Source organism: Trachemys scripta, chromosome 1, assembly GCF_013100865.1.
Source record: "Trachemys scripta elegans isolate TJP31775 chromosome 1, CAS_Tse_1.0, whole genome shotgun sequence".
NCBI classification, from domain to species: Eukaryota; Metazoa; Chordata; order Testudines; family Emydidae; genus Trachemys; species Trachemys scripta.
Window position 1 is genome coordinate 217778716 of NC_048298.1, and position 26579 is coordinate 217805294.

The window sequence follows — 26579 nt, forward strand, 5'->3', positions numbered from 1 at the left end:
ACTGTAGTGTGAAAATCAAGGAGTTTAATGAAACAAAGGTTGGCTGAATGAACAATATCTGATGTCATAATCCCTTTTAGAACAGTCTTGAAATTAAACTGTATATTTTAAAGAAGAAAAAAAATTCTCTCCTAGTTTCCTGTACTTCTCCAGCAACGTTTTATAAAATCAACAGGGAAATGGACATTTTATACAGTGTATGCTTTTGAAGTATAACTCTCACAACAGGAAAACTGAATGAAGCTGCACAAACGTCAGGGTTCCAATGACATCGTAAATCACTTGAGCTTTGCTTTTATGGTTACCAGATGTCATCAGATCTCTTTGATGTCTGTGTACAGTATTATATAGTAGTGTTGTATCTCTCTATATTTCAGACATACAGAGAGAAGATCTCCCTTAAACAAAGGCAAGTTTCAAAGGTTAGCTATTTAAATGGTCATGTTACATGGAGTTAACTTGGCCCCTCTTCTAAGGTTCAGAAACCCACATTAAGGAGCTAAAAGCCAAGAAACTGGAACACCACCCCCTCTGATGACTGTATGCAGACTGTTGAGGCAGTTGGGGAGGGGGAGAGCAGAGACAGAATGTGCTCTGCAAATGGTAGATATGATTTGATGGGGACAATGTGAATTTGTAATTGACTGAAACCAGACACACTGTCACAGTACTGAATAAAGCAGGAGAGAAAAGTCGTTGAATCTGTGGGCTTGGCTACATAGTGACACTCAGGAAAATCAATCCAAATTAACTAAAGGTGTGACTTTAAAGTGGATTAGTTAAACTGCATTAAACCCCTGTGGAGATACTCATAAGTAACCTTAATTTGGTTTATCTTAATTGAAATAAAACTAAACCAAATTAAGGCCACTTAAATTCGGAATGAGGCCATGTCTACATTACAAAATTAAGTCGACCTAACTTGCATCAGCATACAGCTTCCACAGTAACTACATCACTTGTGCATGACTATACTTTGCTCCTTGTATCAGTGGTGCGCGTCCTTACCGCTCATGGAGGTGGAGTTAGGAAGTTGGCACAGCAGGACATTTATATCGTCAGGAGCAAAATTTAAGTGTAGACACTTCTATAGTTAGGTCGACATAAAGCTGCCTTGCACCAACCTAACTCTGTAGTGTAAACCAGACCTGAGAGTGTCCACACAGGGTTTAATGCACTTTAACTAAACCACTTAAAATTCACACTGAGTGTCCCTGTGTATTATTTCCCATAAACTAGATTTAATTTTCATCATTGCAATAATTCCACATTGTTCCATAAATTATTAATTTGTTATCTTGTACCACCAAGGAAATGGGACCATGTTGTGTTAATTCCTACACAGACACATAGCAAGAAATGTGGATCCTCTGAGGTAGTGACTATCCATAAAGAGGTAAGAACAGTCAAATGGAGGGAGAGGGGGAATATAATGCCACAAACTAGTTTCTTTCTGCCTCTCCTTCTCCCAGTTGAACAGGCTTGTCATGTATGAGTGACACATTCTAATTCATTATGTTGCTATTACTGTTTGCTTCCAGAAAACAGACCCATCGGAGTGTTGCCCGACTCTTCTAATTTTTTTTTTTTTTGGCCATATTGTGAAAAGAGGAGAAAAGGTAAACAATCAAAATATGTGTAATTTATATATACATTATATACCTTTTAAAAAACACAGCAGCTCTACATGGCAGCTCCTTAATATAGCCATTATTAGTTAGCTGATATCTTGTAGGAATCATGGAAGAACTGGGCCTTGAAAAAGGATTTGATGGAGGACAAGATAATGGGCTTAGAATGAATGCAATGGAAACAGACTTAACCCCTCCCCCTAAAAATGTTAATATAAGGACTACTTTGAAACAATGCATATTCCCTAATTCACACCAAAAATATATCTGTCTGACAATTGCACAAAATTCATATTTTAGGCATTTTGCTTCATTCACAGAAAGTGAGATAAACACGAATTTTCCTCTAAATTGGTTATACATTTTCCCATTGAATATGGTATTTCTTAAAACAGTTTTTGTATGTGATATTAAAGGGATTGGGTATGTCAATTAGCTGTTGCCTTTTTAATTAACACAATTCTGTTCTTCGTCTGTAACCTGGCCACGTTGCAAGCTTTTGGGGGCAAAGATCTTGTCATCTTAAATTGCCTGTAATACACCTCACACACTTTCAGAACAACAGCAATGCATTTCCAAAACACAGACACAATTGTGGGACAGAGTTATGCTGCCATGGCAATCTAAGGGCACGTCTTCACTACCCGCCAGATCGGCGGGCAGCAATCAATCTATTGGGGATTGACTTATTGCGTCTAGTGAAGACGCGATAAAATCGATCCCCGATGGCTCTGCCGTCGACTCCGGAAATCCACCGTGGCAAGAGGCAGAACTGGAGTCGACGGCGGCACGGCAGCGGTCGACTTGCCGCCGTCCTCACAGCCAGGTAAGTCGACCTAAAATACGCAACTTCAGCTACGCTATTCACGTAGCTGAAGTTGCGTATCTTAGGTCGACGCCCCCCCCCCCCCCCCCGTAGTGTATACCTAGCCTAAGTGAGAATTCCCTCCCTTCTGTGGATTTAGGTCTCAGCTGAAATGTGTGGTAAGGATTTTTACTTATAAACATACAAACAAGGTGCTTTTGAGTATTATCTGTCCTAGCTGGTCTAGCAATCATAAATTCAAGTAGATGACATATATTAAGAGCGCCTTTCTCTTTCTGACTCCTTTAACTCTGTAAATAGCGGTCTTGTGTGACTTACTATCTTACACTACAACAGCTATTGTACATTCTGCTGCACTTGGATGGGTGTACAGGATGACAATTCCTCTTTGGAAGCAGTAGCTTCTGAAGCATCACAGGCCAGGCCTGCCATTGTGGGGATCCTGGTTAGAGCTGGCTGAATTATTTGCTTAATGTAGTTCTTGTTTCTGTTTGTGAACTCCTCCAGAGCAGGCTAAATTTATTTACCACAATTTTCAAATAGCTTATAAAAACAAGTTTTAGCCTCTAGGTTTTTTGCAAACTGTTCATTTTAATTATTCACAATGTGTGACTTGTCACCTCAGCACTGGTACTGCTCCCTGACTGAATGACATGGAGAACAAGGAATTATGACCACCAAAATGTGCATCGTTTCTACTGAATATTCTTGTGACGGACCAAATCCCAGGTGTTTGTATGAAAAGGAGTCATTCTCCAAACATTTGGGAATAAAACCCTATTCTCACAAATATTTATATAACTCATACTAACGAGGTGGTTCTTTATATGGAGATTTGTGTGTCTGTTCCTGCTTTTGCACTAGTCATCCTAGTCCTTTAGCTGAAACAGTAAAGGCTGATGCTTTTAGATCCAGAGGTCCTGCACAGACCACCTGGATTTGTTACATTCGTTAATAATGGGGAGGGGAAAGGGGGGAAAGGGGAAGAACGAACTCTGTCAAACTGAGCCGCCACTTGGAATATAAATGAATATTTGCCACACTCTTTTAGTTGGGTTTAACCAGCTCTAATCATAGTTAAGATAATTTTTAAAATCTTGGTTTATTTTTATTTATTGAGACCATACTTTTTCACTAAACCCCCATCCAATTTCTTCCTTTCCTCTTCCCCTAGATAGCATATTTATTCCCTTAAAAGCAATTTGACAGGTAGGGGATAAAAAAAGAGCAGGGTTACAAAATGGTTTTCAAATAACACTGGTTTTAAAATGGCTCTGGTTTCCACGTTCCTGGCAATTTGGGGATTCTGAGTGCATGAATATTTTTTTAAAGCAGCATAAGCACTGGCACCAAGACTGTGAATTTAACTGTTGTAAAAAATTGTGCAAGAGTGGAATGTGTATTAGGAAGTTGGCTAGTACCACAGGCTGCAGAAAAAAAAATCTGGGTATGAGGGGGTAAAAGAGCCGTCTTTATTTCCATAAATAGGCCTATGTGCAAATCTCACGAAGGATTTAGATGTATCAAGTAGAGGCATTCTGTAGAATTACAAGTGAATTGAAAGAAAGTGGCATTCAGAAGGACAAGACATCCCACACAGTCCCATCTGCAGCTTAACTGTGTCCCCAAACCCTGAGTAACTCCAAAGCTGCCAGCACAACCGCTTGCGGAGCCTGCCAAGGGCCCAGATGCAACTTCTGGAAAAATATCTTCCACAGTTTGACACCTGGGTCTTGGGAGTTACATCTCAGAGGAAGGAAGGGAAGGAAGAATTGTGTGATGTGATGCTTAGAAATAAATAAGAGCCTTGCTACCACAAATGGGGTGAGGGGGAGGCACTGAAAGAATAACTAATTAGAAGCATACACAAATGAGGATGAAAATAAGTATTTTGAAGGGTTCCTGGGGCAGGGAGGTGAAAAACAGGTATATCAACTACTTATTTGCAAAATACAAGCCGGTGCTTGTAATCAGAGCTGGGCAAATAACGGATTTTTTGGTTTGCTGGCAGTTCCAATTAAAAAAAAAAAAAAAAAGTCAGTTTAGTTTGAACTGGAAATTCCAAAAATGCCAGTGAATTGAAAAAGTCCATTTGGGGGTTAAACAAAACCTGTCCTTCGACCAAAGACATTTTGCTTCCAGGCATTTTTAAAGCACCAGATTCACAAAACAGCTGGAGGAGGCATGCCCAGTGGTTAGGACACTCACTTGGGATGGGGGAGACCAGGGTTGGAATTCTTGCTCTGGAGAAGGGACTTGAGGCGAGGTCTTCCCTCTCCCAAGGCAGTGCCCTCCCAGGCTATTCTGGGGTGAATCTCTCTTCATCTGTCCTAGTGAAGCTGTTCCTCTGGAGCAGGTCTTTGAAGTCTGACGTTCCCCAGAAGACTGACCGAACTGCCAGACGATAGTCATTCGCTTTTTCCTTGACCCAGTCATATGTTGTATTATCTAGCAGACATTTACTAGCAGAACTGTAGTTCTGATTCTGATTAAATCTCTATTTATCACAGGGCAATTATGGAGGCATTGAATATACTCTCCTTCAGAGCGGAGTGTAAGTAAATTGGTGGTATCACAAGTGGAACCCTGGTATCGCTAAGAGATTATTTACATATGGTTAATATCATTCTGTTGCCTCGAGCCACTGCATGTGTTCTGTTTTAATGCAGACAGTTTAAAGGTGGGCACAGATCCTAAATCGCATCTTGTTTATTATTCACAGCAGACTCCGATTTTTCTCCAAGTTGAGCTTTTTTCATTCTGGGTAATATGTCCTAGAGTGCCTCTCTCTTTTTCAGCAGCACCTGCTTATTTTTGAAGATTTACCTTAGTGATTACATAAAGGACTTAACAAGGACACACATTAGCAATGTAAAATAAGAACTGCAGTCAAAATATATTTTTAGAAAATCAGCTGAACAATAGGGCCTGCACATTTGTATTAAGATTAGGGTTACTGAACCATTAAAATGATTTCCAGAACCCTGGGAAATGGGTCCTGTATTACAAGTTCTTTCACAGTCCCTATGAAATATAAAGAAAGGATCTTACACTGTAGTTTATGACAGCTGCCAAAATTACAGTGTGCATTGTGGCCTACTAAGTTTTGTAGAAGCAATTATTCACAAATATTAAAAGTTACACCCTTTTCCTTGGATATCTGACCTGCTCAGCAATCTGCCAAGAATTCAGAGTGAAACTCCACAACCCCAAATTATTTTATGATGTGCCAAAGAATGCTTTGGGCAGGGATTCTCTTTGTGAAGCAGGAAAATATGTTGGAAAAGATTAATAAAACTTGGAAATGATCTTTTGCTGAGCAGTATTTGGCTTTTACCATTTACATCTATTTGAGAAATATGATACAGGGAGGAGGCAGGACAAGGAAAATGGAAAGAGGTTTTTTTTGTTTTGTTTTAAAAAATAAAGCTTGAAATAATTCTATCTTTTAATCACGCCATACAAATTAGCCTGACAATCTGTAATTAAATGTCAACACTGATCTGACATTTTAATGCAACTATTTATGCAAATTGGCAAGATTTGCAATCTTCTCTGACGGCCACTCCAAAAAAGTCATCCTCTCTTATTACATTAATAATATCATCATCTTCCAGACCTGTCCTCTGAACCAATGGTCAAAGGAGAGGATGTGTATCATTTCAAGACTCATTTTTAGGCAATGGAGATCATATTTAGCAGGTTTTGCTCTAAGCTGTGTTCTTCCGTCAGTTACAATAACCACCTGCAAGCAGCAGTGAAAAGGACATTGCTGTTGACACTCAGTAATGAACAAGCAAGGCTTTCAATACTGAGATGGTTTCTACAGATGGTCACCATGGACTTTTCAGTTCCCAAGATAGCAAGGTCAGATCTACACTACAAACATTTGCTGGCATAGCAGAGATGTGGTGAGGCGTGACTTGTGACCAACACACTTGTGCCAGCAAAAGCCCCTACTATAGATATAGTTATACTAGCAAAACTGTGCTTTTGCCAGTATAGCATATTTTGCTAGGGGAAGGGCGGGGTAGGAGAGGGATGGGCAAGGTAGCTGGAATAAGGTATACACCTCTCCCCCGATATAACACCACCCGATATAACACAAATTTGGATACAACGTGGTAAAGCAGTGCTCCGGGTGGGCAGGGCTGCGCGCTCCGGCAGATCAAATCAAGTTCGATATATCGCGGTTTCACCTATAATGCGGTAAGATTTTTTGGCTCCCAAGGACAGCGTTATATCGAGGTAGAGGTGTACTGGCAAATGTGCATTATTGGAAGTGTGAGCTGCATCCACTTTGCTGGTATAATATACCTATGCTGTCAAAACCTTTCAAGCGTAGGCATGATCTAAAACTTTTCCCCAAAATTGATACTGTAATTTCCCCCTATGCCTATGATATTCAGTAAACCCTTTTATTTATTCAGCAAGTCCTTCTAAAGTGTCTCATGTCAATAATTTATTCAATACAATATAATAGATACATCTTCATTAGAGCCTAATAATTTACAATGTCTAATTTAAAAATGTCTACAAACTTGCTTGGAATTATGGGTAAAAAAGCACATCTGAAAAGGGGTACAATTGTTTGTGTTCTTCTGTCTTAAAAATGACCATACATGCTCAGATCTGATACTGTATGCCAAGACACAGGCCAAAGAGAATTTAAAACAGCCAAGTTTGTAAATCTGTGAAATGATTCAGAAGGAAATATTGACTAAGTAGGGCCTTGCAAATGGCAGAAGAACAGGATACTCAGTGTATTTCTTTTCCTTTACCAGAACTTGCTAAATTCTGAATTGCTTTCCTTACCCTACATTTTAATATGCCTTCCTGATGCAAAATGAATAAGAGTGAAGGAAGACATGCAGTGGGACAAGTTTTCAAAATTTGCAAAACATGTATTTACTCATATGGGCATTTGTACATATGAAATAAATATTTGGGAACATAAGTAACACAGTTTACATATATAATGTCGATTATTTTTCACTCCAATACATACAAAATGGCATGGGTATACAGATAATTAGTTTCCTCCAAAAGAACAGAACAAGGAATGACCAAACTGCTATGCTTCTGTATCTATAGACAAAAAAAATTGTCCTTTGTTTTGTTAAATGTGGTGTTTGGATTTCATAACAGTACTATTGATATACTGCCTCTCTATGTTGTCAGCCTATGAAAAAAGTGCACACTGTGATCATGAGACTCACATTATTTCATGTGACATAAAGGTGTTGTCAGCATAAAAGCCAAATTGCTTTTTATCTACAAGAGGTTGGCAAAATGCATTAGAGAAAAATTGCATGTTTAGACAAAATCATTTCACATCTGGATCCAAACCTGACTTTAATCTGGATCCAAACCTGACTTTGATCATAAGTGAAATGAGCTTGACTTCTAATTGCACTTCTGGATCTTTTAAATGTATTTCATATTTTCAGAGTGAATAAAGACGGTGGCAAGCAGAGTGAGGAATTATGGATAGTAATAAAGTTCTAAACTGAGAAATAATGTTTATTTCCCATTAGTTAAATAAATAAGCTATAAATTAGAATGAAAATACATCTGTAAGGGCTATGTGATGTGCTATGAGACACTAGAACATCAAAATTTATCAGGCAGTGTAATGATGAAGTACCCTTTTCATTTAAAAGGGACATCAACTGAAAAAAACACATTTCTGTCTGAAAAATTTGCACTGCTACTATTACAAGTAATGCCCAAGATTACTATATTTGGAAAAAAAAATGTTGAATGTACTTTTGACAATACTTTGAATACAGCCAGTTTCATGGTCCCCAGTGTACTGTATAGTCCAGGGGTCGGCAACGTTCGGCAAGCGGCGCGAGCGAGCCATGTTCTGGCCGCGGCTTCTTGCCGCCCCCATTGGCCCGGGACGGCGAACCGTGGCCAGTGGGGTCCGCGATTGGCCGAACCTGCCATGTCAGCACGTAAATAAAACTGGCCCGGCCCGCCAGGGCGCTTACCCTGGCGAGCCGCGTGCCGAACGTTGCTGACCCCTGGTATTGTCAGTTTCCCTTAGTTTTAAAAAAGATAATAGAAGCAAAGGAGGGAGAGAGGGGAAGGCTTGTCAATGTTTTCAGAGGAGTTAAAAAAAGACTATATAAAGCATAAGCTAACAGAAAATATTTCTTTTTAATTAGCCAATTTATAAAAATCCAGTTGACGGTTTCTCTTTAAATAATCAGGTCAGTTATTAGGAGACATATCTATTTGAACTAATGCTGATTTTGTTCAATTTCTCAAGCACTGTTTTCCAATATCACAGATACAACATCTGTTCTAAGAACACGAAGGGCTCTGTGCATCTGAAATAACCCCTGGAAGGTCACAAATCTTGGCTCTACATCGAGCCGCCTATTCATCAGAAATTTGGCTCATCTGCAGAAGCAATTCTCTTTTCACTGAGTAGGTTGGGCCAATGGAAAATAAGACATCATGTAAATAAGCCTGTTCACCCACAGACCAGCTCTCTGCTGAATCACGGCAACTAAAAATTGACGTCACATTGCCACAAAGGCTAGTTTTAACACTTGAAAAGTTGGATTCACCATCTCATTCTTGTTGTCCAGATATTCAGAATAAGTAAGTAACTCCTGGCCCACTCTCCACCCTTATCTAGTTCTGCACCCTTATCTCACACTTTGATCAAATAAAATAGAAGCTACTCAACATTTTTGCAGTGCCTTCAACCAGAGGACTTCAGCGTGCTTTACAAATAGTAATGAACAAAACCTCAACACCCCATGTGAGGCAGGGTAAGTATTATTACCCTCAGTTTACAGGTGGGGAAACTGAGGCACATAGCAGTTTAGTTCTGGTCTAAACACAGTTTTTGTACTGATAAAGCTGTCAGTTAGAGCTGTATTGTTTTACCAAAATAATAAACACAGCATAACCCCTCGTGTGGACACAGATATACTGGTTTATTTATTAATTATTATTTTATTATTATCTATTTGCATTACTGCAGTGCCAAGGAGACCTAGTCATGGACAAGAAATAGGTTACGCACTGTACAACACAGAACAAAAAGATGGAATAAGCTATATCAGCATATAAGCACATTTATATTGGTATAACAGAGCCCATGCTAGGGAGGTTGTACTGCTGTAACTGTACTGGCATAGTCATATAATAGTATGACTTTTGTGTGTAGACAAGGCCTAAGTGACTGAAAACAATATGTAATTAAGTTCTTTTCTACTAAGCTCTCTTGTCCTTTTCACTGTAATTTGGAGGCTTCAAAAGACGTGACTAGTACATGCTGAAATGTAGCAGCTGATATGAGCTTTGTACATGCACCAGGTAAATTCACAGCACTTGAGTGACATTGTTTAAAAGCATATTTATAGAGAGGCTCTTTAAAAGGTCTTTGAAGCTAATGAATAGAATTGGGGGGGAAATCATCATCAGCAGACTTCGTAAGTATGAGAACAGTGCACTATTTTTGTTGTCACAGTGGTCCAGTACCTTGACTGACCTATGCTTCTTATATAATACATTATTCTTCAAGGTGTGTATTTTAATCATTTTGTCAAAGCCCATACACTATATATTTCCTGTTCAACTTGTAGCACAGTCTTCCTGATTTGCAAAGGATGAGGCAGGTAACTATGAAGCAAATGTAGCTGATCTACATACACTAATATTTTTTATTATTATTCTGTGCTATGCTTCATCTGAAGTATTTTGAGTAAATATGCATTTTTCATAAAAATTACAAACTCCGTGGTATACACAGTAGTTCACAGCACTCTAAATGCTATAAATATGTACCTAAGCATACAGAAAAAATGTATGTTCTTTTATTTGAGAAACTGTATGTGATCATGTAATTTAAGATTGTGTCATATGACATAAACTCAAAGGCGACAGAGTATTAATCTACCTTTAAATATTTCCTAACCTTCAAGATCTTAGCTGTTGACCCGTAACATTTAATTTTTGCACAAAATGTCAAAGTTTAAAAAAAATTAAAAGAACATTTAAAAAAAAAAAAAAAGGAACTTCCCTCTCCATGGCTTTGAAGTTCTGCTGGCTTTCAAGAAATTGTAAGGAGCACATAGATATACTATAATCTTGAACTATTTAAATTGACAACATTAGAACTCCCTGTTCGATTAACTTTATGAGATCTGTAAAGAAAATATTCCCGTGCACCTTAGGAACTCCATAGGGGGAAGTGTGCCCCTCTAGTTCACCTTAGAAGGTTTACAGGAAGGAGCCCTTCTCCCACATATACAAGTTTAAACTCATAACAGGGCCTTGTGGTTTCTATGATTCTGCAAAATCCCCTTTTATTGCATAACTTTTGCCTCAGTCTAAGGCCTTGGCTACACTTACCCGGTAGTTCGACGGCTGGAAATCGAACTTCTGGGTTCGACTTATCGCGTCTAGTCTGGACGTGATAAGTCGAACCCGGAAGTGCTCGCCGTCGACTGCGGTACTCCAGCTCGCCGAGAGGAGTACCGCGGAGTCGACGGGGGAGCCTGCCTGCCGCGTGTGGACCAAGGTAAGTTCGAACTAATTCGAACTAAGGTACTTCGAACTTCAGCTACGTTATTCACGTAGCTGAAGTTGCGTACCTTAGTTCGAATTAGGGGGGTAGTGTAGACCAAGCCTAAGCTTTAAATAACAGAGAAATTCCTAGCCCTTATGATTGCAAAAAAATCTCTCTAACATGAGCCAAACACACAACACCACATTGCTGTTTTCTTGAGTTTCCGAACAGAAAATTTAAAACAGCTATAAGACACAAGCTGCCCTGTCCACCTTCATTGAGGAGGAGCGAATAACTATTCTGAAGTTGAATGGTAAATATTCAAACATCAGCACCTAACAATTTCTCTGCTAATCATCTTAGCAAAATCATCCAGTGAATGTTTCTATCCCACCATCAAGTTGGATGCTGTGGCAGATACTGATTGTACTCTGAAGAGTTTGGTATCAACCTTTGGGCAGACAAAGCATGGAAAACTTCAAGTTGAAAGGGAAAAGTTTCAGAAAGCTACGCGTGTAAGAATGGAAACTGTTATGCAACCTTAACTATGACAGTCACTGCCAGGCAGCTGCTATGATTGTTTTTGTTTTTTAAGCAGTATAAGCCAGAGATAGATAGGGAGGTAATTTTAGGGCAGTGAAATCATATTGTGGAACAAATTGAAGTGAAGGAACATCAGAAAAGAGCATTAGAAGCCAGAAGAGGAACACAAATCAATAAATAAAAATTATTAATTTTGAAATAGTTTTAAGAAATTGTAAGTGACAAGTGGCTGGGCCGTAGGGGCAAAAAAAAAAGCCTTATTTTGCTGCATTTGTGCCAAGTATGGATTTGTCACCCATATCTGAAGGCTTGGGTTCAATTTAGAGTATTTAGGTTAAGTATATGAGACAGAATTAATGCAAGTCTCAGATATACCAATGCACCTGGATTTTCAATTTCTACTTCTCCTCACCATTCAGTTTGCCACTGGAATTCTTTTAATCACAACACATGCCTCTCATTGCATTGTTCTGATGTCCTTTCTGGAATGTAAATAATCATCTGTTCTGTTTTGAGCAGTCATGGCAGCATGTGGGAACTCTATATTCTGGATTCTAAGTGGTTGTGTGGTATTGCAACTCCTTCATTCTGGAAGAAACTAATAGCAAGTTTCTGTAACTTTAGTAAGCAAGGTCAACATTTTCACACGTGGGTACATAAAGTTAAGCCCTTAAATTAGTATTTAGGCACCTAACCATAAAGTAACCCAATATTCTGAGGTCCTGAGTACCCACAAATCCCAGTGAACTCAACCAGGGCTAGTGATGCCCAGCCCCTTTGAAAATCAGGTGCCTAAATATGGATTTAGAAGCTTGAAGTTCTGAAAATTTTGGCCTGAGATTTTCATTTTCAGGTGCAGTTTTCAGAAGTATTTTCTACTGGTTGGGGGAGAAAAATACACACACAGTACTACACTTGGGAAAAAAGTAATGGAGGAGTGTGGAAGCACTAGAAATCTACTGGGTACCTGGAGGGGAGCAGAGCTGTAGCTAAATATTTTTGGGATCTGTGTGACACAGAGCGTAAGCAGACACTGTCCATTCTGGGAAACAGGGGGTACCTATTAAACATTACAAAAAAACCAAGGATTCCACGAAAAGCTTAAGACAAATATTTGAGAGTCCTATTAATAAATTTGTTTTCTGGTAAAGATAAGTAACATGTAACAACACTATTATGCCACTGATGAACCAACCATCTCACAGATTCAACATTGATAGGACAGCCCCTAGAGAAGCACTTTATGCTCTATATTTTTAGATACCCTCCTTTCAAAAAAGAACTGAAATGTCAAAATTTGATTTCCTGGGAAATTTTACAAGTCACAGAAGTTTATTTTTTAATTTTTGGTAAACCTACTATCAAATGCCTGTTATATATTTAAGGCATCTAGTGCATTGGTGGGTTGACACTGTAACTGTAAGGTAGATAAGACCTATATGTTTTTCAGATTTATAAAGGAAGAAATAAATAGCATAGCATCTCTAAGATACAGCCTTTCATATCCATTCACACAGCCAAAGCCATTGTCCAGGTTCTCATAATCTCATATCTCAATTACTGAAACGACCTTTTTTCTGGCCTTGCCCCACTCATATCTGTTCAGAATGCTGTTGCAGAGATCATTCTCCTAGAACATTGCTTTGACCATGGCTATCCCTTCTCTATAGCATCAAACAAAAGCTACTTGTCTTCACCGCCAAGACCCTACATGGCCTATCCCCACCCTATCTACCATCCCTCAATCACTATCACAACGTCGACTCCCATCTCTGATTGGCCAACGATGCCAGCCTACATCACTGACTTGTTAATTTTCAAGAAAGCATCCCTTTGTGTTTTCTCTCATGCTACCCCTCATGCTTGGAAGGTGCTCCCCATAAACATCCGCATAACTAACTCATTACCCTACTTCAAAATCCTCTTTTGCCATGATGTCTACAAAATCCTGATAATGGTTAGACCACTGGTGTGCTCATATTACTGCCAATCATGCTGACCAATATTGTCTCATTGTTTCCTTGTATTCCCCCATCTGTCTAGGTCCATCTATTGTCTCTTCTTTTTATACTAAGATGATAAGCTCTTTGGGGCAAGGACGGTCTTCTGTTCTGTGTTTGTACAGCACTTAACACAATGAGATTATGGTTCTCAGGCTCCTCATCAGTTTGATAATACAAAGTATAAATTATAAACAATAATAATCTACAGAATGGATTCATTTTGCATATATTTGCTAATCCATCAGGCCAAAGGATTGATTGTTGCAACTATGGTTACTACAAATGGGCGGGTTATGGAAAAAAGAAGGAGCTTCAGGATTAATCACCCTACCTGGAATTCCATGGGGTGAGGTAGAGAAGTAGATTAATAGATTTTATGGTCAGACAGGACCCATTATGATCATCTAGTCTAACCTGCTGCATAACACATGCCATAACCCTCACCCAATAATATCTGTACCAAGACCATAACTTCTGTTTTAGCTCTTGCATATCTATTAGAAAGATATCCAGTCTTGATTTAAAGATTTCAAGTGATACAGAATATACCACGTCCCTAGGTAAATTGTTGCAATGGTTAATTACCCTCGCTATTAAAAATTTGTACCTTATTTCTAGTCTGAATTTCTCTAGCTTCATTATGCCTGTTTCTGCTAGATCAGTGGTTCTCAAACTTTTATACTGGTGACCCCTTTCACATAGCAAGCCTCTGAGTGCGACCCCCCCTTATAAATTAAAAACACGTTTTTATATATTTAACACCATTATAAATTCTGGAGGCAAAGAGGGGTTTGGGGTGGAGGCTGACAGCTCGCGACCCCCCATGTAATATCCTCCCAACCGCCTAAGGGGTCCTGACTCCCAGTTTGAGAACCCCTGTGCTAGATCAAAGTGCTGTCTATTATCAGAAATCTCTTCCCCATGTAAATATTTGTTGGCAGTGACCACCTTTCTCTTGGATCAAGACTGAGCTTGATCTTAAACTTCTCGTTATTAGGAATGTTTTCCAGATCTCATATTATTTTTGTAGCTCTTTTAAACCCTTTGTAATTTTTCAAAAAAATTTTTTGTTTAAGTCTGGACATCAGAACACAACATAATATTCTAGTAATGCCACTAATGCCATATACAGCGGTAATATCCCCTCCCTACTCTGATTTGATTTTCCCCTGCTTATACATCCAATAATTGTGTTCTCTTTCTTAGCTACAGAATCATACTGGGAACTCACATTCCATTAGTGATCTCCCTTGCTCCCTAAATTCTTTTCAGTGTCACTGTATTCCAGAATACAGTCCCCATCTTTGAAGCATGAACACCTACATTCTTTGTTTCAGACATACAACCTAGGATTTTTCTGTATTAAAACTAAAACACCTTTGTTTAAATAAGCCCACCTCACCAAGTGATCCCCATCGATGTGTAAAACTGACTTGACCACATCCGTATTTACCACTTCACCAATTTTCAGGTCATCTGCAAATTTTATCTTTTCTTCCAGATCACTGATAAAGATCTTGAACAACACTGGTCCAAGAACAGATCCCTGTGGAACCTAACCAGAAACATCCCAATTGCATGAATATTCTGTATGTACAACTACTTTTTAAGCTTTATTTAGTTAATCAGTTTTTAAACTATCTAGAATGGACTACATTGATTTTCTATAGTGCTAATTTTTTATCAGAATCTCATGCGGGAGTAAGTCAAATGCCTTACAGAAGTCAAAATATATTATGTCAACATAGTTACCATTGTCAACCAAATTTATAATCACATCAAAAATTATATCGAGTTTTTTAACAAGACCTGTTGTCCATAAAACCATGCTGACTGGCATTAGTTATGATTCCATGCTTTAATTCTTTACTGATTGTGTCCCTTATCAGCCTTTCCATGAGTTTACCAGTATATCAATGTGAGACTAAATGATCCATAGTTACCTGGATCATCCCATTTACCCTTATAAAATACTGGAACAAGATTTACTTTTTTCCATTCCTTTGGAACTTTCCCAGTAATCTAAAATTTGTTAAAATTTAACAATAATGGTTAAGAGAGATCCTCAATCAATTCTTTTAATTCTCTTGGGTACAAGCTTTCCGGTCTAGTAAGGTATTAAGCAAGAGAAAGTAACCTTTGAGGTTTATTGATGAATTTTTCAACTTTAAAAGGCTTGAACTTCCTCCATAATCATGTCATTAGAGTATTTTCATGAGGAAGTGCACAGTACCCACAGGTACCTTTGCCATGACAATGTTTGAATTAACCTCAAGCAACCTGCTGCCTCACAGCTGTGAAATATTTGTAATGATCTAGGAATATTCCTGCTTTGTATGGCTTTGCCTACTTGTCTTGTGCATGTTTCCTTTTGTCATCTCTCCCTACTCACACACATTTTAAGGGCAAAAGCTTAGAATTCTCACAAAAGAACATTAAAAGGAGGGAAAAGGAAAATTGAGCACATTTTCTTTTTAAATTACTCTAATGTTGCTATTTGATTTATATTCTTGATGTTTTGTGAGCTGGGTGGATGCTCACATTCCAATATAAAATATCATAGATGGAAATCTAGAAAAATCCCTGGTTTTGCAGAGTCCATCAACTGTAAATGACAACTCAAACTAGATTACAAAACCCCACAGGATATCAAATTTACAATCATTAGAAACTCTTGTTTAGACATTTTTAATTTACTATCTTGTCTTTCTATATTGTTTATGCTAGAAGATGGCACAGCATCTTACAAGCTGAGATTTCTTTATTTGTATTACAAAAAATACAAGTTTAAAACTCCATAAGGGAAAAGAGCATAAGCATGGCTCAGAAACAGGGCCGGCTCTAGGCACCAGCGCCCCAAGCATATGCTTGGGGTGGCACTTTTCAAGGGGCAGCATTCCAGCCTTTGGGGGCGGCATTCCGGCTTTTTTGCTTGGGGCGGCAAAAAACCTGGAGCCGGCCCTGCTCAGAAAGTCAATACCAATTGTATAGTACATGTTTCTTAAAAAAACAGATCTGCTGGTACAGGATTACTTATAGTTCTCTTTTACCATGCAACATTGTACCTGTACACAACTGGATCAGACACTACTACAAGAACTATGCATAGTATCCAGGACCAAATGTGTTTGGTTTGAGTTAGTTTTTCCTTTAAATTATTAGTGCCAACTTCTGTTCTCAACTATATAATTTATATATGGGGTAAATCCAGTGATGTCGGTGGAGTTATTCTGTATTTACTCTAATGCATAATAAAGTTAGGGAAATATAGCTTTCTGTGTCAAATAAAAGTTGCATGTGAAGTAGAAACATAATGTTTTCCCCCTGCAAATGCTAAAAAATACTGGAAAACAGTAGAGGAAAAACATCCAGAAGAGCCTTATTCCACCATCATTTCGATCTTGCCATTCATCGGGAGGTCCATAAAGTTTCCTTTTGAATCATTCCACAGCATCAGTGTGAGTGTTGATGGCGGGCAGGAATGCGAAGACTGCCATCTTTGGTTTTTCCTGTCCCGTAGGGGAAAATTATTGCACAACACCGTGATGTGGAATCATTTACATTCAAAACAATATAACAATGCAAATATACAACAGAAAGTAATTTCAAGGATTCTAAGGTATGGCTGTATCCTCCATGAATCCTTTTTAGATGTTCAAAAGCCTTTTAGAGTGAAACCCTAATCAGCTTGCTTTTCAAAATTAAGTTTTAGATCAAATTTTATTTTCTCAGCCCTTGCTTTCCATCACCAGATCACAGACAGCAGCCATGTCCTGTTCTAATGAGCCAGATGATTGGAGGGGAAACAGGCAGTGAGTGCTGTGCAGATGGGGGAAAGAAAGCCGGTGCTAGCCTCTCAGAGGGCCTATTATGCATAGAACTTCCAATAAGCTTCAATGGACTACACGCTGGGATAACTAGCAGGAGCACCCTGATCTCTCCGAACAGTGATCCAGATTTGAGTTTCCACTCCAAATAGCTACTGAGATTTTGATCCCATCTGCCTATTCTAATGCAGCCAGAAAGTTTTTTCCTAGAGCTGGTTAAAAAAAAAGGGACGTTTTGCTAAAATTTATGGGTTTTTTTAAATTTTGAAATTCAAAAATTTTCAACTAGCTCTAGTTATCTCTAACCAGGTGCAGAGACCAATTCTAGGCCTGTTGGGACAGTGGGTGTCAGTTCCTGGACAATGCACTTGCCCTACACATCAGCAAAGCAGCATTCCTATCAGCTGCTGTTAGCTAGGAAGTGGACGCAGGCTGGGAAAAAGAAAATGGATTCTCTAAAATTAAACATCAATTTGAAAGTATTTTTTAAAAGCACAGATTACAGTTTTACTCTAAAAGACTCTCCTATGTTTGGAAAGAGAGCAGTCAGAAGAGCAGAGGGAAGGGAAGACAAAGAGAATTCCACTCGCACCATTAGATTCACAGTGACATTGATTATACACAAAAATCAGATATTTACACACACAAATAACCATTTAGAAATGTACTTATCTGCAGCCCAATGAAAAGCTTATTTGCAGAAAATCTCACTCCATTTGACAAGTATCTGACTGAAATATTCTTAAGTGGCTAAAAAACCCCAAGGGATTAAGTAATTGCGCTTTGTGCATATGCTGCCAAAAATAACTTTGGCTAGTATGACATAATTCTACTAGACATTTGTTAACATCATGCTACTTATTTTCTTGTTTTGCCTAACTACAATATTTACTTTTGCACCTTTGTATGTCTGCCCTATTATCATGGGAAATGGTTTCAAAGACATGTGGTTTTGTGCAGGGAGTATTTAGCCTGGGTTTTCCATTCTCTAATGCTCAATGCAATTTTGTTGACACAACACAATATAATAAATTGGTTTTCTTCTCTCTCTCTCTCTCTCTCCATCTGTGACCCGTGTTCTGATGAAAGACAAGTAATTTACCTGACTCCTGGAGATAGCGATACACCAAGAAATTCACTTCGTCACTGGTTATGCTCATCTTAGCCCCACCTCAATATGATGAGGTTTACAAGAAGTGTGATCCACGCTCTGTTCAAAGGGGGGAAGAAAACAAAAGAGTTTTTGTTCTATTTTGATTTACTATATTATTTGCTACCAGAACTAAGGAACATTATTTAAAGGGACACAGTTAATATTTTAAAGGCTAAAATATTTACATTTATTACAGTTGTGATTCAACCTGTATGCGAGAGATGCAAAGAGAGCGCTGTAAATGTTGAAAGAACTTTAGCTTTACTACAGTTCTCTTGGATACCCCCTTCAGTGTATGAGTACACTCTGATCAGCACTACTGGCAATTACAGTCAATGCATAGTACACCATACCACACCTAATCTTTTCCAGCCCAAACTTTATAATCTGGTTTTCTGCCTAGTGGTTTATCCACGTGAGAAACAGACAGTAACCTCAAAAAATAGCACAATGTTACTCAGAGAACTTAAATAAAATAGCAGTAAAATTACAAGCAACTCCAAAAAAAACCAAAACAAACAAACAAAAAAAAACCAGAACAAATAGCAAATGTATATTTATAGGGAATAATGCAGAACACTTTGTGCAGAACAATTTTTACACCTCTCTGCATAATAAAAAGCTGTAATGTCTCAAGTATTCGGTGGTTCATAAAGCACAAAAGTCAAGCTTGGATGATTTACTAAAATAACCATAACCTTTAAAAAGAAAGACAGTTTTGCATGACTAGTTTGGGTATACTTTGTGATAAAAAAAAGAAGCCAAATGCTATATATTAAGACGTTATTTTGTATTTGAGGTTCTCTCTCTAAATCTCGATGACAATTTTTTTTGTTCTGGTTTAGTTGGTTCAGAAAATTCACCATAACAGCTTTAAGTACTTTAAGTGAGCCATACAGCTCTGACATCCACGCCGAACACATAACCACTATGTAAAGGTTTGGAAATAAGAGCATGCTTACACATTATAAATGAAGAATTTTGTAGGAGTCTGGCTGTTTGTTTTAATTTCTCAAATGTCTCTTCTTGGCAGGCAGGATGGTCTTTGTTCACTGAAAACCTCTTCAGTAATTCCTGTTGCCTAGAGTAGCACCTGCTACTGTAGGCAGTGCTGATCAACTACAAGTTTCCCCCACTGACGATCTAAACCAGCAGGTCGTTCATGACTGTAACAGATGTCTTTGCATATTTATGTAAATAGAATTCTTCTGAACTTCATTATGCCTTTTATTCCCCTTCCCTGTTCTATTTCAGTAATGGCTCAGATGCTGTATTTCCACCACAACCAATACCTTGGATATTGGGTTCTATATTACAGGCGTTTGCACCTCGTGCAAAAGAGAAAATACATAGCACGTTCTCTTCCTCCTATGATTTTGTGATTAAAGCACGGATCTGGGATTCGGGACATCTAGGTTCAATTTCCGTTATGCTACAGTCTCCCTATGTGTCCCTGGGAAAGTTACTTGGTCTCCCTGTACCTCAAGTTCTTCATCTATGAAGTAGGAGTAAAACTTCCCTATCCACAGCAATGTTGAGAGAATAAATTCATTACTATATGCGAGGAGGGTGGATACTAAGGTGATGGATATCATAGCAGACAGATAAATCTACCTTTGTGAACTACAGAATTTTGCATTTAATGGCAAAAATGCATATTAAGAGATCGTTTTTTTATAAATCCCTATAAAGAGCCTACTTAAAAAAGGAAACCTTTAAATACAACTTTACTGCTGTCTACTAGAGTAAATAGTATTTGAATAATTCTGAATAATTCACCAAGCATCCCTTTTGTATAATACACTCAAAACAATCAAAGCCCCCAAAGACATTAGTGATGCCTGTTAAAGCCATTTTTATCTCCATCTATTTGATTACATTTAAACATATATTCCTATCACAACTGTTCATTCCTACAGCAGTGATAACAAGAGTGTAAGAAACTGACAGCGCTGGTTTAAAAAAAACCCACCAACCCTTTTTTTAGTATCTTAAAAATAGCACTTTCATTTCCTTGGTGGTAGGAAAGATGGTAAAGTTAAAACCTCTTACAAAAATTCAGTTTCAGTGATGACGTACATTGTGCTGCTGTGAGCATTATTAATAATATCTCAAGAAATTACAAGTGCTGCTCCTGGGATACATCTTATTAGGTTGAGTTATTAATATCATAATCTTTCCTCATACAGAGGTTCTTTTTTTTCCCCCCAGACTACACCTTTGTTAAATGAATTAAAAGCCAGAGGAAATCAGTCTGACGGCAAAATAAATAGTTTGGCAACTACAGAGAAAGCCTCCATAGCAGCTACCTTTCTCCCTTTTGTATTAGAATTCCAAACACACTAAGGAGCTGGATTTATAATGCATTTTCCCTGAAGTCAGTGAACAGGAATTACTTTGACATATGTGTCAGATCATATCTTTATACACATTGTTACCATCCCATAAATAACCAGATGATCCCTGCTCATGCATTTAAGTTCCCCCCTCCTGCAGATGCCAATGCAGCAATAAGATACACAACCACGGGGCTCCATCCATCTGAAATGATCCAGAGATCTTGGCTCTGCCCCAGAGTAATCTATTCATTAGAAATTCAGCTGAGCCATGAAAGACTATACTAAATTTCATTAACCCTGCCTTCTGACTTCCCCCATCCCCACCCAAAAATACCCCAAACCTGATATCAGACTATGAAAAAGACAGTCGGGAGGAGAGGAACATAATTGTCTCTTGTGTAGCTCTAAGTCTGATTCGGGAACAAAGAAACAAAACAAAACAAAAATCCCTCCCGCACAATAAAACTCAATCCATCTCTAAAATTCTGAGAAAACCTCCAATTGAAAGCTGGGGTGGAGTGGGGTGTGTGTGTAGTAACCAAATGTTCTCCCCTCATTAGTGGTGATCAATATTGTCTAGATTAATACTCCTTCTCTCTCCTTTTTTTAAGTAGTGCTCAGAGACAACATTAAAGTGCTTATGGGGCTGTTTCACATTTAAACTAAAGTGGAAACATTTGAGTTCGCTGTAACATAATTAAGTTCACAACACACAACAACAGGCAGACGGTCAAAACACATCCAAGCTCTTTTTTACCTGAAACACCTTTTCTCATAACCAGTTACATGTTATGGAGGGTCTGATTAGCTTCAACTATACATAGAAAAAAATGAGTCCCGATCCTGCACATACGCATGGGTGGGCTTAAAGTTAAGCATGTGAGTAGCACCAATAAAGTCAACGGGACTAGTCATATACTTAAAATTAACCCACAGTACTGTTGACCCCAAGCGTTTAAGAATGAGGAGTGTGTTTATAAAATCAGGGACTTACCTTTCATTATCCACAGGCATTTAACTACCTTCAGTTATTTAAATTATAAAACTTGAAAGGGTGGTTATCACTTTTTTTCTTTTAAAGTGAGAGTTGGGGTAAATAAAATACCAGGTTTGGGCCTTTTCTTTTCTTTTCCGCTCTGTTTTTTTAATCCTTAATTTGTATTTTACTCTTTTGTGGGATGCTGGAGGGCTGCACTCTTGCTCAGGGATATGACCAGGAAGCTCCAGGGGGCAGCAGAGGCTGCCTGAAGAGAGGATTTGGGATTTGCCTCTAGAAGCAGAGTCAGCAGCCTGTTAAGGGGAATGAATGTAGGAGAAGCTAATCCTCCCTCCCCTTCAAAATATCCACGGTGATATTCACCTACATTGCCTCAAGCAGAAGAGAGATGAGCCAGCAGGTGAGGAAGACTCACTAATACGGCCCCCTTCTATTTCCTTTCCCCTCCCTGCTGGTGGCTAATCAGAGAGCCAAAGGGCAGTAGACAAGCTGGGCTGGCACTTGCATGACTCATTGATGGAGTATGGCAGCTCCAGGGTGCTTTGAATGCAAGCTGAACACGGGCTCTTCCTTCTCACTCTATACCCCTCTGTCTCTCATTAAGTGAGGTTATACTATTCATCTAGTCACCTATAGAGTTGGTTGGGAAATGGCATTTTTCTGCATGAAAACTTTCAGTGACAACATATTTTTTCATTTTCTAAATCTTCCAAGGAAGATTTCAGATTTTCCACACAAATCTGAATGCAAAAGAATTTCAGCCAAACATCAAAATACTTGGAAACACTGCCTTAAGTGCCTTATGGAGTTGAAGTTCAGGTGCATCCTGCTCCCATTCTCCTCTATAGGCTAGGTTCCCTGGTCAAGCTACACCTCCCATGATGCACCACTGCCAGCAACACCTATGATGCTCCTCATCTCCTCTCTTGGAGGAGGGGAGGAAGTGCATCATGGGAAACAGTCTGGCCAGAAAGCCCATCCAATAGAAGAGAACAGGATCTGAAAAAAATAAAAATAAAATAAAACTCTGAGGCATCATATTCTAATAAAAATATTTTGGTTTTCTGGTGTTTGGCTTTTTCGATGAAAAACAACATTTCCTATGGAAAGCAGCCACTTTCCATGAAAAAATTAGTCAACCTCCTGCATTTTCTGTTGAAAAATAGTTTCAGCAGAAAATTTTCAACCAGCCCTAGTATCTGTTTCTAGGCTCTGTAACCAGAGTGTCTAAACACAATAGTCATTGATTAAGAATCAGTATCTTCCTCACCGAGAGGACAGCAATTGTTTTTGTCCCGTACGCTGCGTTTTTGCTCCTTGTCTGTCTTTCATTCCAGATTTCTTCTCTTGAATTGGAAGCCTTATCCTGTTCCACTCCCAGGATGCCAGAAGCTTTGGAGGGCAGGTAGTCTCGCTTTTTCATCTCCCTCTTGCCTTGTAAGCTGCTGCTGATTCAGGCAGATATAATTTAAGCCACCTTTTCTTTTTAAGTAGCTTCTGATAATAGACCAAGTCTGCTGAGGACCAGGGGTCAAATTGGGAGAAGAAAAAAGAATGGTGATGTACTCTTTCCAAGCTACACTCAGGTGAGTTGCCAAAATGAGGTACCCTTCATAGTAAATTGTTTATAATATAGACCATGGATGCTCTCTGAACTCCACTGAGCTCCCTCCCTTTACGAGCCTGAAATATGCCCATGGCCTCTGCTGAACTTCTTGGACTTGGTTTCTTCTTGACTGGGAAAAAGGAATAATTGGTGGCATCTCCTACGTGCCACCCACTTGTGGCACCAAAATGAGATGTCATTCACAGTAAATTTTGGAGTTCTCTGACTCTCCCTTCTTTTTTTTCCTCTGTGAGGAATTAAACAGAAAACTACACTGATACTTAAATCATGGTCATTGGCCATGTAAGTTAACGCCTCAGTGATATGAACGAAGGAGGTCAAACCTATCAGAGCTATTGTTCCAGGCTCTCTATTGGTTACACTCAGTTCCTATTTTTGAGGCTTTCTTCACAACCATATCACCTAGCAACTTCTTGGTTTTTGTTTTAAAATCAAAAGTTGAGTTTCTGGAGAACAAGAGAAGAGCTTCAAATAAGTGCTGCTGTGGCATACCCTTATGTACTGGCTCAGTCAGGGTCCTCTGAGTGACATTTATAGCAGCTCAGCAGGGGCCTAGACCTCCAAGACAAAAGGCATGGGGCTTTCAGGGATCCCAAGTAGCCCAACATTAGGACTAGCTTTTTAAAAACCCCAGAAATTATATTTACCTGAGTCTTCTGTTTTTTGTTTTGTTTTTTAAATGAGGGTGAACAAAAATAAATGAATAAAAATCCAGCTAGCAAGATTGAACTTACGTTCATAAAATTCTCACTGCTACCCACAATCACACATTTTCATAACTGGAAGCAACAACCATGTCTATAATCTATACAATTATTCCTGAAAATCCCTGATGTAAACAAGGAATGGTCCAGCTCTGATACTGACATGTTGAAGTGTATCTTGTCCAATTAGTCACTGAATCTGAATCTTGAAGGAAAAGGAAGTGGAGGGAATGGGAGTGGGAATTAAATATTTAATGAAAATAAACCTCTACTTTGCCTTGAAGAGCTCATTCCTGGTGGTAGGAATTAATGGGTCAGATCCTACAATCAAATTTGTGTGGGCAGACCACTACACTCATGCAAAGTCCCAGCAACTACAAGGGGACTCCCTGTGGGACTAAGGATCCATCCATACATATCTGAATGCAGGAGTAGAGTCATAGCACTCTGAAATATTGATAATGACATGCTTTGGAGCAGACCAATCTCTGATGTGCAAGACACATTCACTGCATACCTTTAAAAGTCTCTGCAACTGTACAAGGTCCCTATTAGAACCAGGCGGGAAAGGATTTTCCATTCTCAGAAATTTGTGTGAGATTTTTGAAACATTTTCCTGTCTCAAATCAGGGTGAAAAGTCAAAAATCTCAAAAAAAAAAAAAAAAATTGTGAACTGAAAGTAATAAAAAAACATTGATTTGAGTCAATTGAACTGTTTTGGTTTGATCATTTCAAGGTGTTTCATTTCCAATAAACTTGTAACTTTTAAAATATTTTAAAATATAAATTAATGTAAAATTCAAAATAAAATGTTGTTTCAAACTGAAAAAAGTGAACTTTTCATTTTGAAAATGTCAAAATGGGATGTTTTGACCCTTTATTTTCCCTCCAAATTTTTGGAAACAGGAAATTCATCAAAATTGACCCTTTCCTGCAAAAAAGTTTCCATTTCAGCAAATCAGCATTTTTCAATAGAAAAATGTTTAATTGAAAAATGCCCAGCCAGCTTTAGTCTTATATCAAAAGAGGCAAAGTTGTGCACCACCAAGATTAAAGCCCATCTCTATATTTAGGATGTTACTGATGTATACCGTTCCCTCCACCCCATTTTTACACTTAAAACCTATTAGTTTGCTTGGTTTATTTTTCAGTCCTCAGCTGGTTTTCTTAATGATATCAGCCTCCAGCATTGCAGTTCTGAGAGCTCAAGTGGATCTTTTCCAGCTCCCTCTGCTCTAAAGTGAAAAGGGTTTTTGCTGTATTGATCTTTCCTTCTTGGCACTTTGCTAAGAAAAAAAAAACACCCTTCTTAATTAGTGCAATTGTGTTGTATTTCTTTCATGACCTACTTTGAAAAGAGGCAATTTCAATTAGTTTTTTTTTTAAATAAACAAAAATAATTTAATGTTTACATGCATACATTATATGAAGAGCTGTAGGAAACCAAGATAAAAGAAGGCTGATGGTAGCTCTAGGGCTCACAGCTGAAATTAGTATCTGAAAATAAGGAGTACGGATCAGAGGCATTAAGAATTGACTATACTAATGGATTTGAGTTGAGAACAGAGATATTGGGTGAAATCCTGGCACCACTGACTGGAAAAACTCCCATTTGACTTCAGCGAAGCCAGGATTTCACTCCTTATATGCACACAAAGGGCTAGATTCACATCAGCCACTGGAATTGTGCCCCTGGCCAAGCTCTGTGCCTGGATACACGCGCTCCATGGGCCACACAGGGAATCAGTCCACTGACTGGCTCGCAAGGCTGGGCGAGCTTGGAGGCGGGCCCAGAGGGATAAGGGGCAGTGACTGCAGGGGGCCAGGGGCAGCTTGGCACTCCATCCCAGGGAGCACAGTAGGGTCACAGGACGGTGGCTCGGGCACCTCCTGCTAACTTGCAGTGGCTCATTAAACCCACCAGACGAGTTGGCTGCAGCACAATGGGCTGGGAGCGCCACTGCTTGGCTTGGGGTTTTAATTCCTCTCCACTGCATGTGATCCCCTCCCCCCGCCCAGTCCCGGCAGCTCTGGCTGGGCTGGGCCGGAGAAGAGGCGCCTCTCCCCGCCTGCACGGCCCTTGATAACCTACTGCGCGGCTTAGAGGGAACTTAGCTTTGGACAAGTATCAGAGGGGTAGCCGTGTTAGTCTGAATCTGTAAAAAGCAACAGAGGGTCCTGTGGCACCTTTGAGACTAACAGAAGTACTGGGAGCATAAGCTTTCGTGGGTAAGAACCTCACTTCTTCAGATGCACTTCTTCACTTGCATCTGAAGAAGTGAGGTTCTTACCCACGAAAGCTTATGCTCCCAGTACTTCTGTTAGTCTCAAAGGTGCCACAGGACCCTCTGTTGCTTTTTACAGATTCAGACTAACACGGCTACCCCTCTGATAC

The 26579-nt window shown here is 39.0% G+C and overlaps 1 protein-coding gene across 8 annotated transcripts in view; it reads right to left on the minus strand.

Annotated features, from left to right (window-relative positions):
* TBL1X (transducin beta like 1 X-linked) overlaps positions 1-26579 on the minus strand; it is a 256261-nt gene that overhangs the window by 41845 nt on the left and 187837 nt on the right. For all 8 annotated transcript variants that reach the window (XM_034757315.1, XM_034757332.1, XM_034757327.1 and 5 more), the window contains one exon: positions 18466-18573. In XM_034757315.1, the coding sequence (XP_034613206.1) occupies positions 18466-18523 (58 nt within the window). In that variant the 5' untranslated portion in view covers positions 18524-18573. The remainder of the gene's footprint in view (positions 1-18465; positions 18574-26579) is intronic.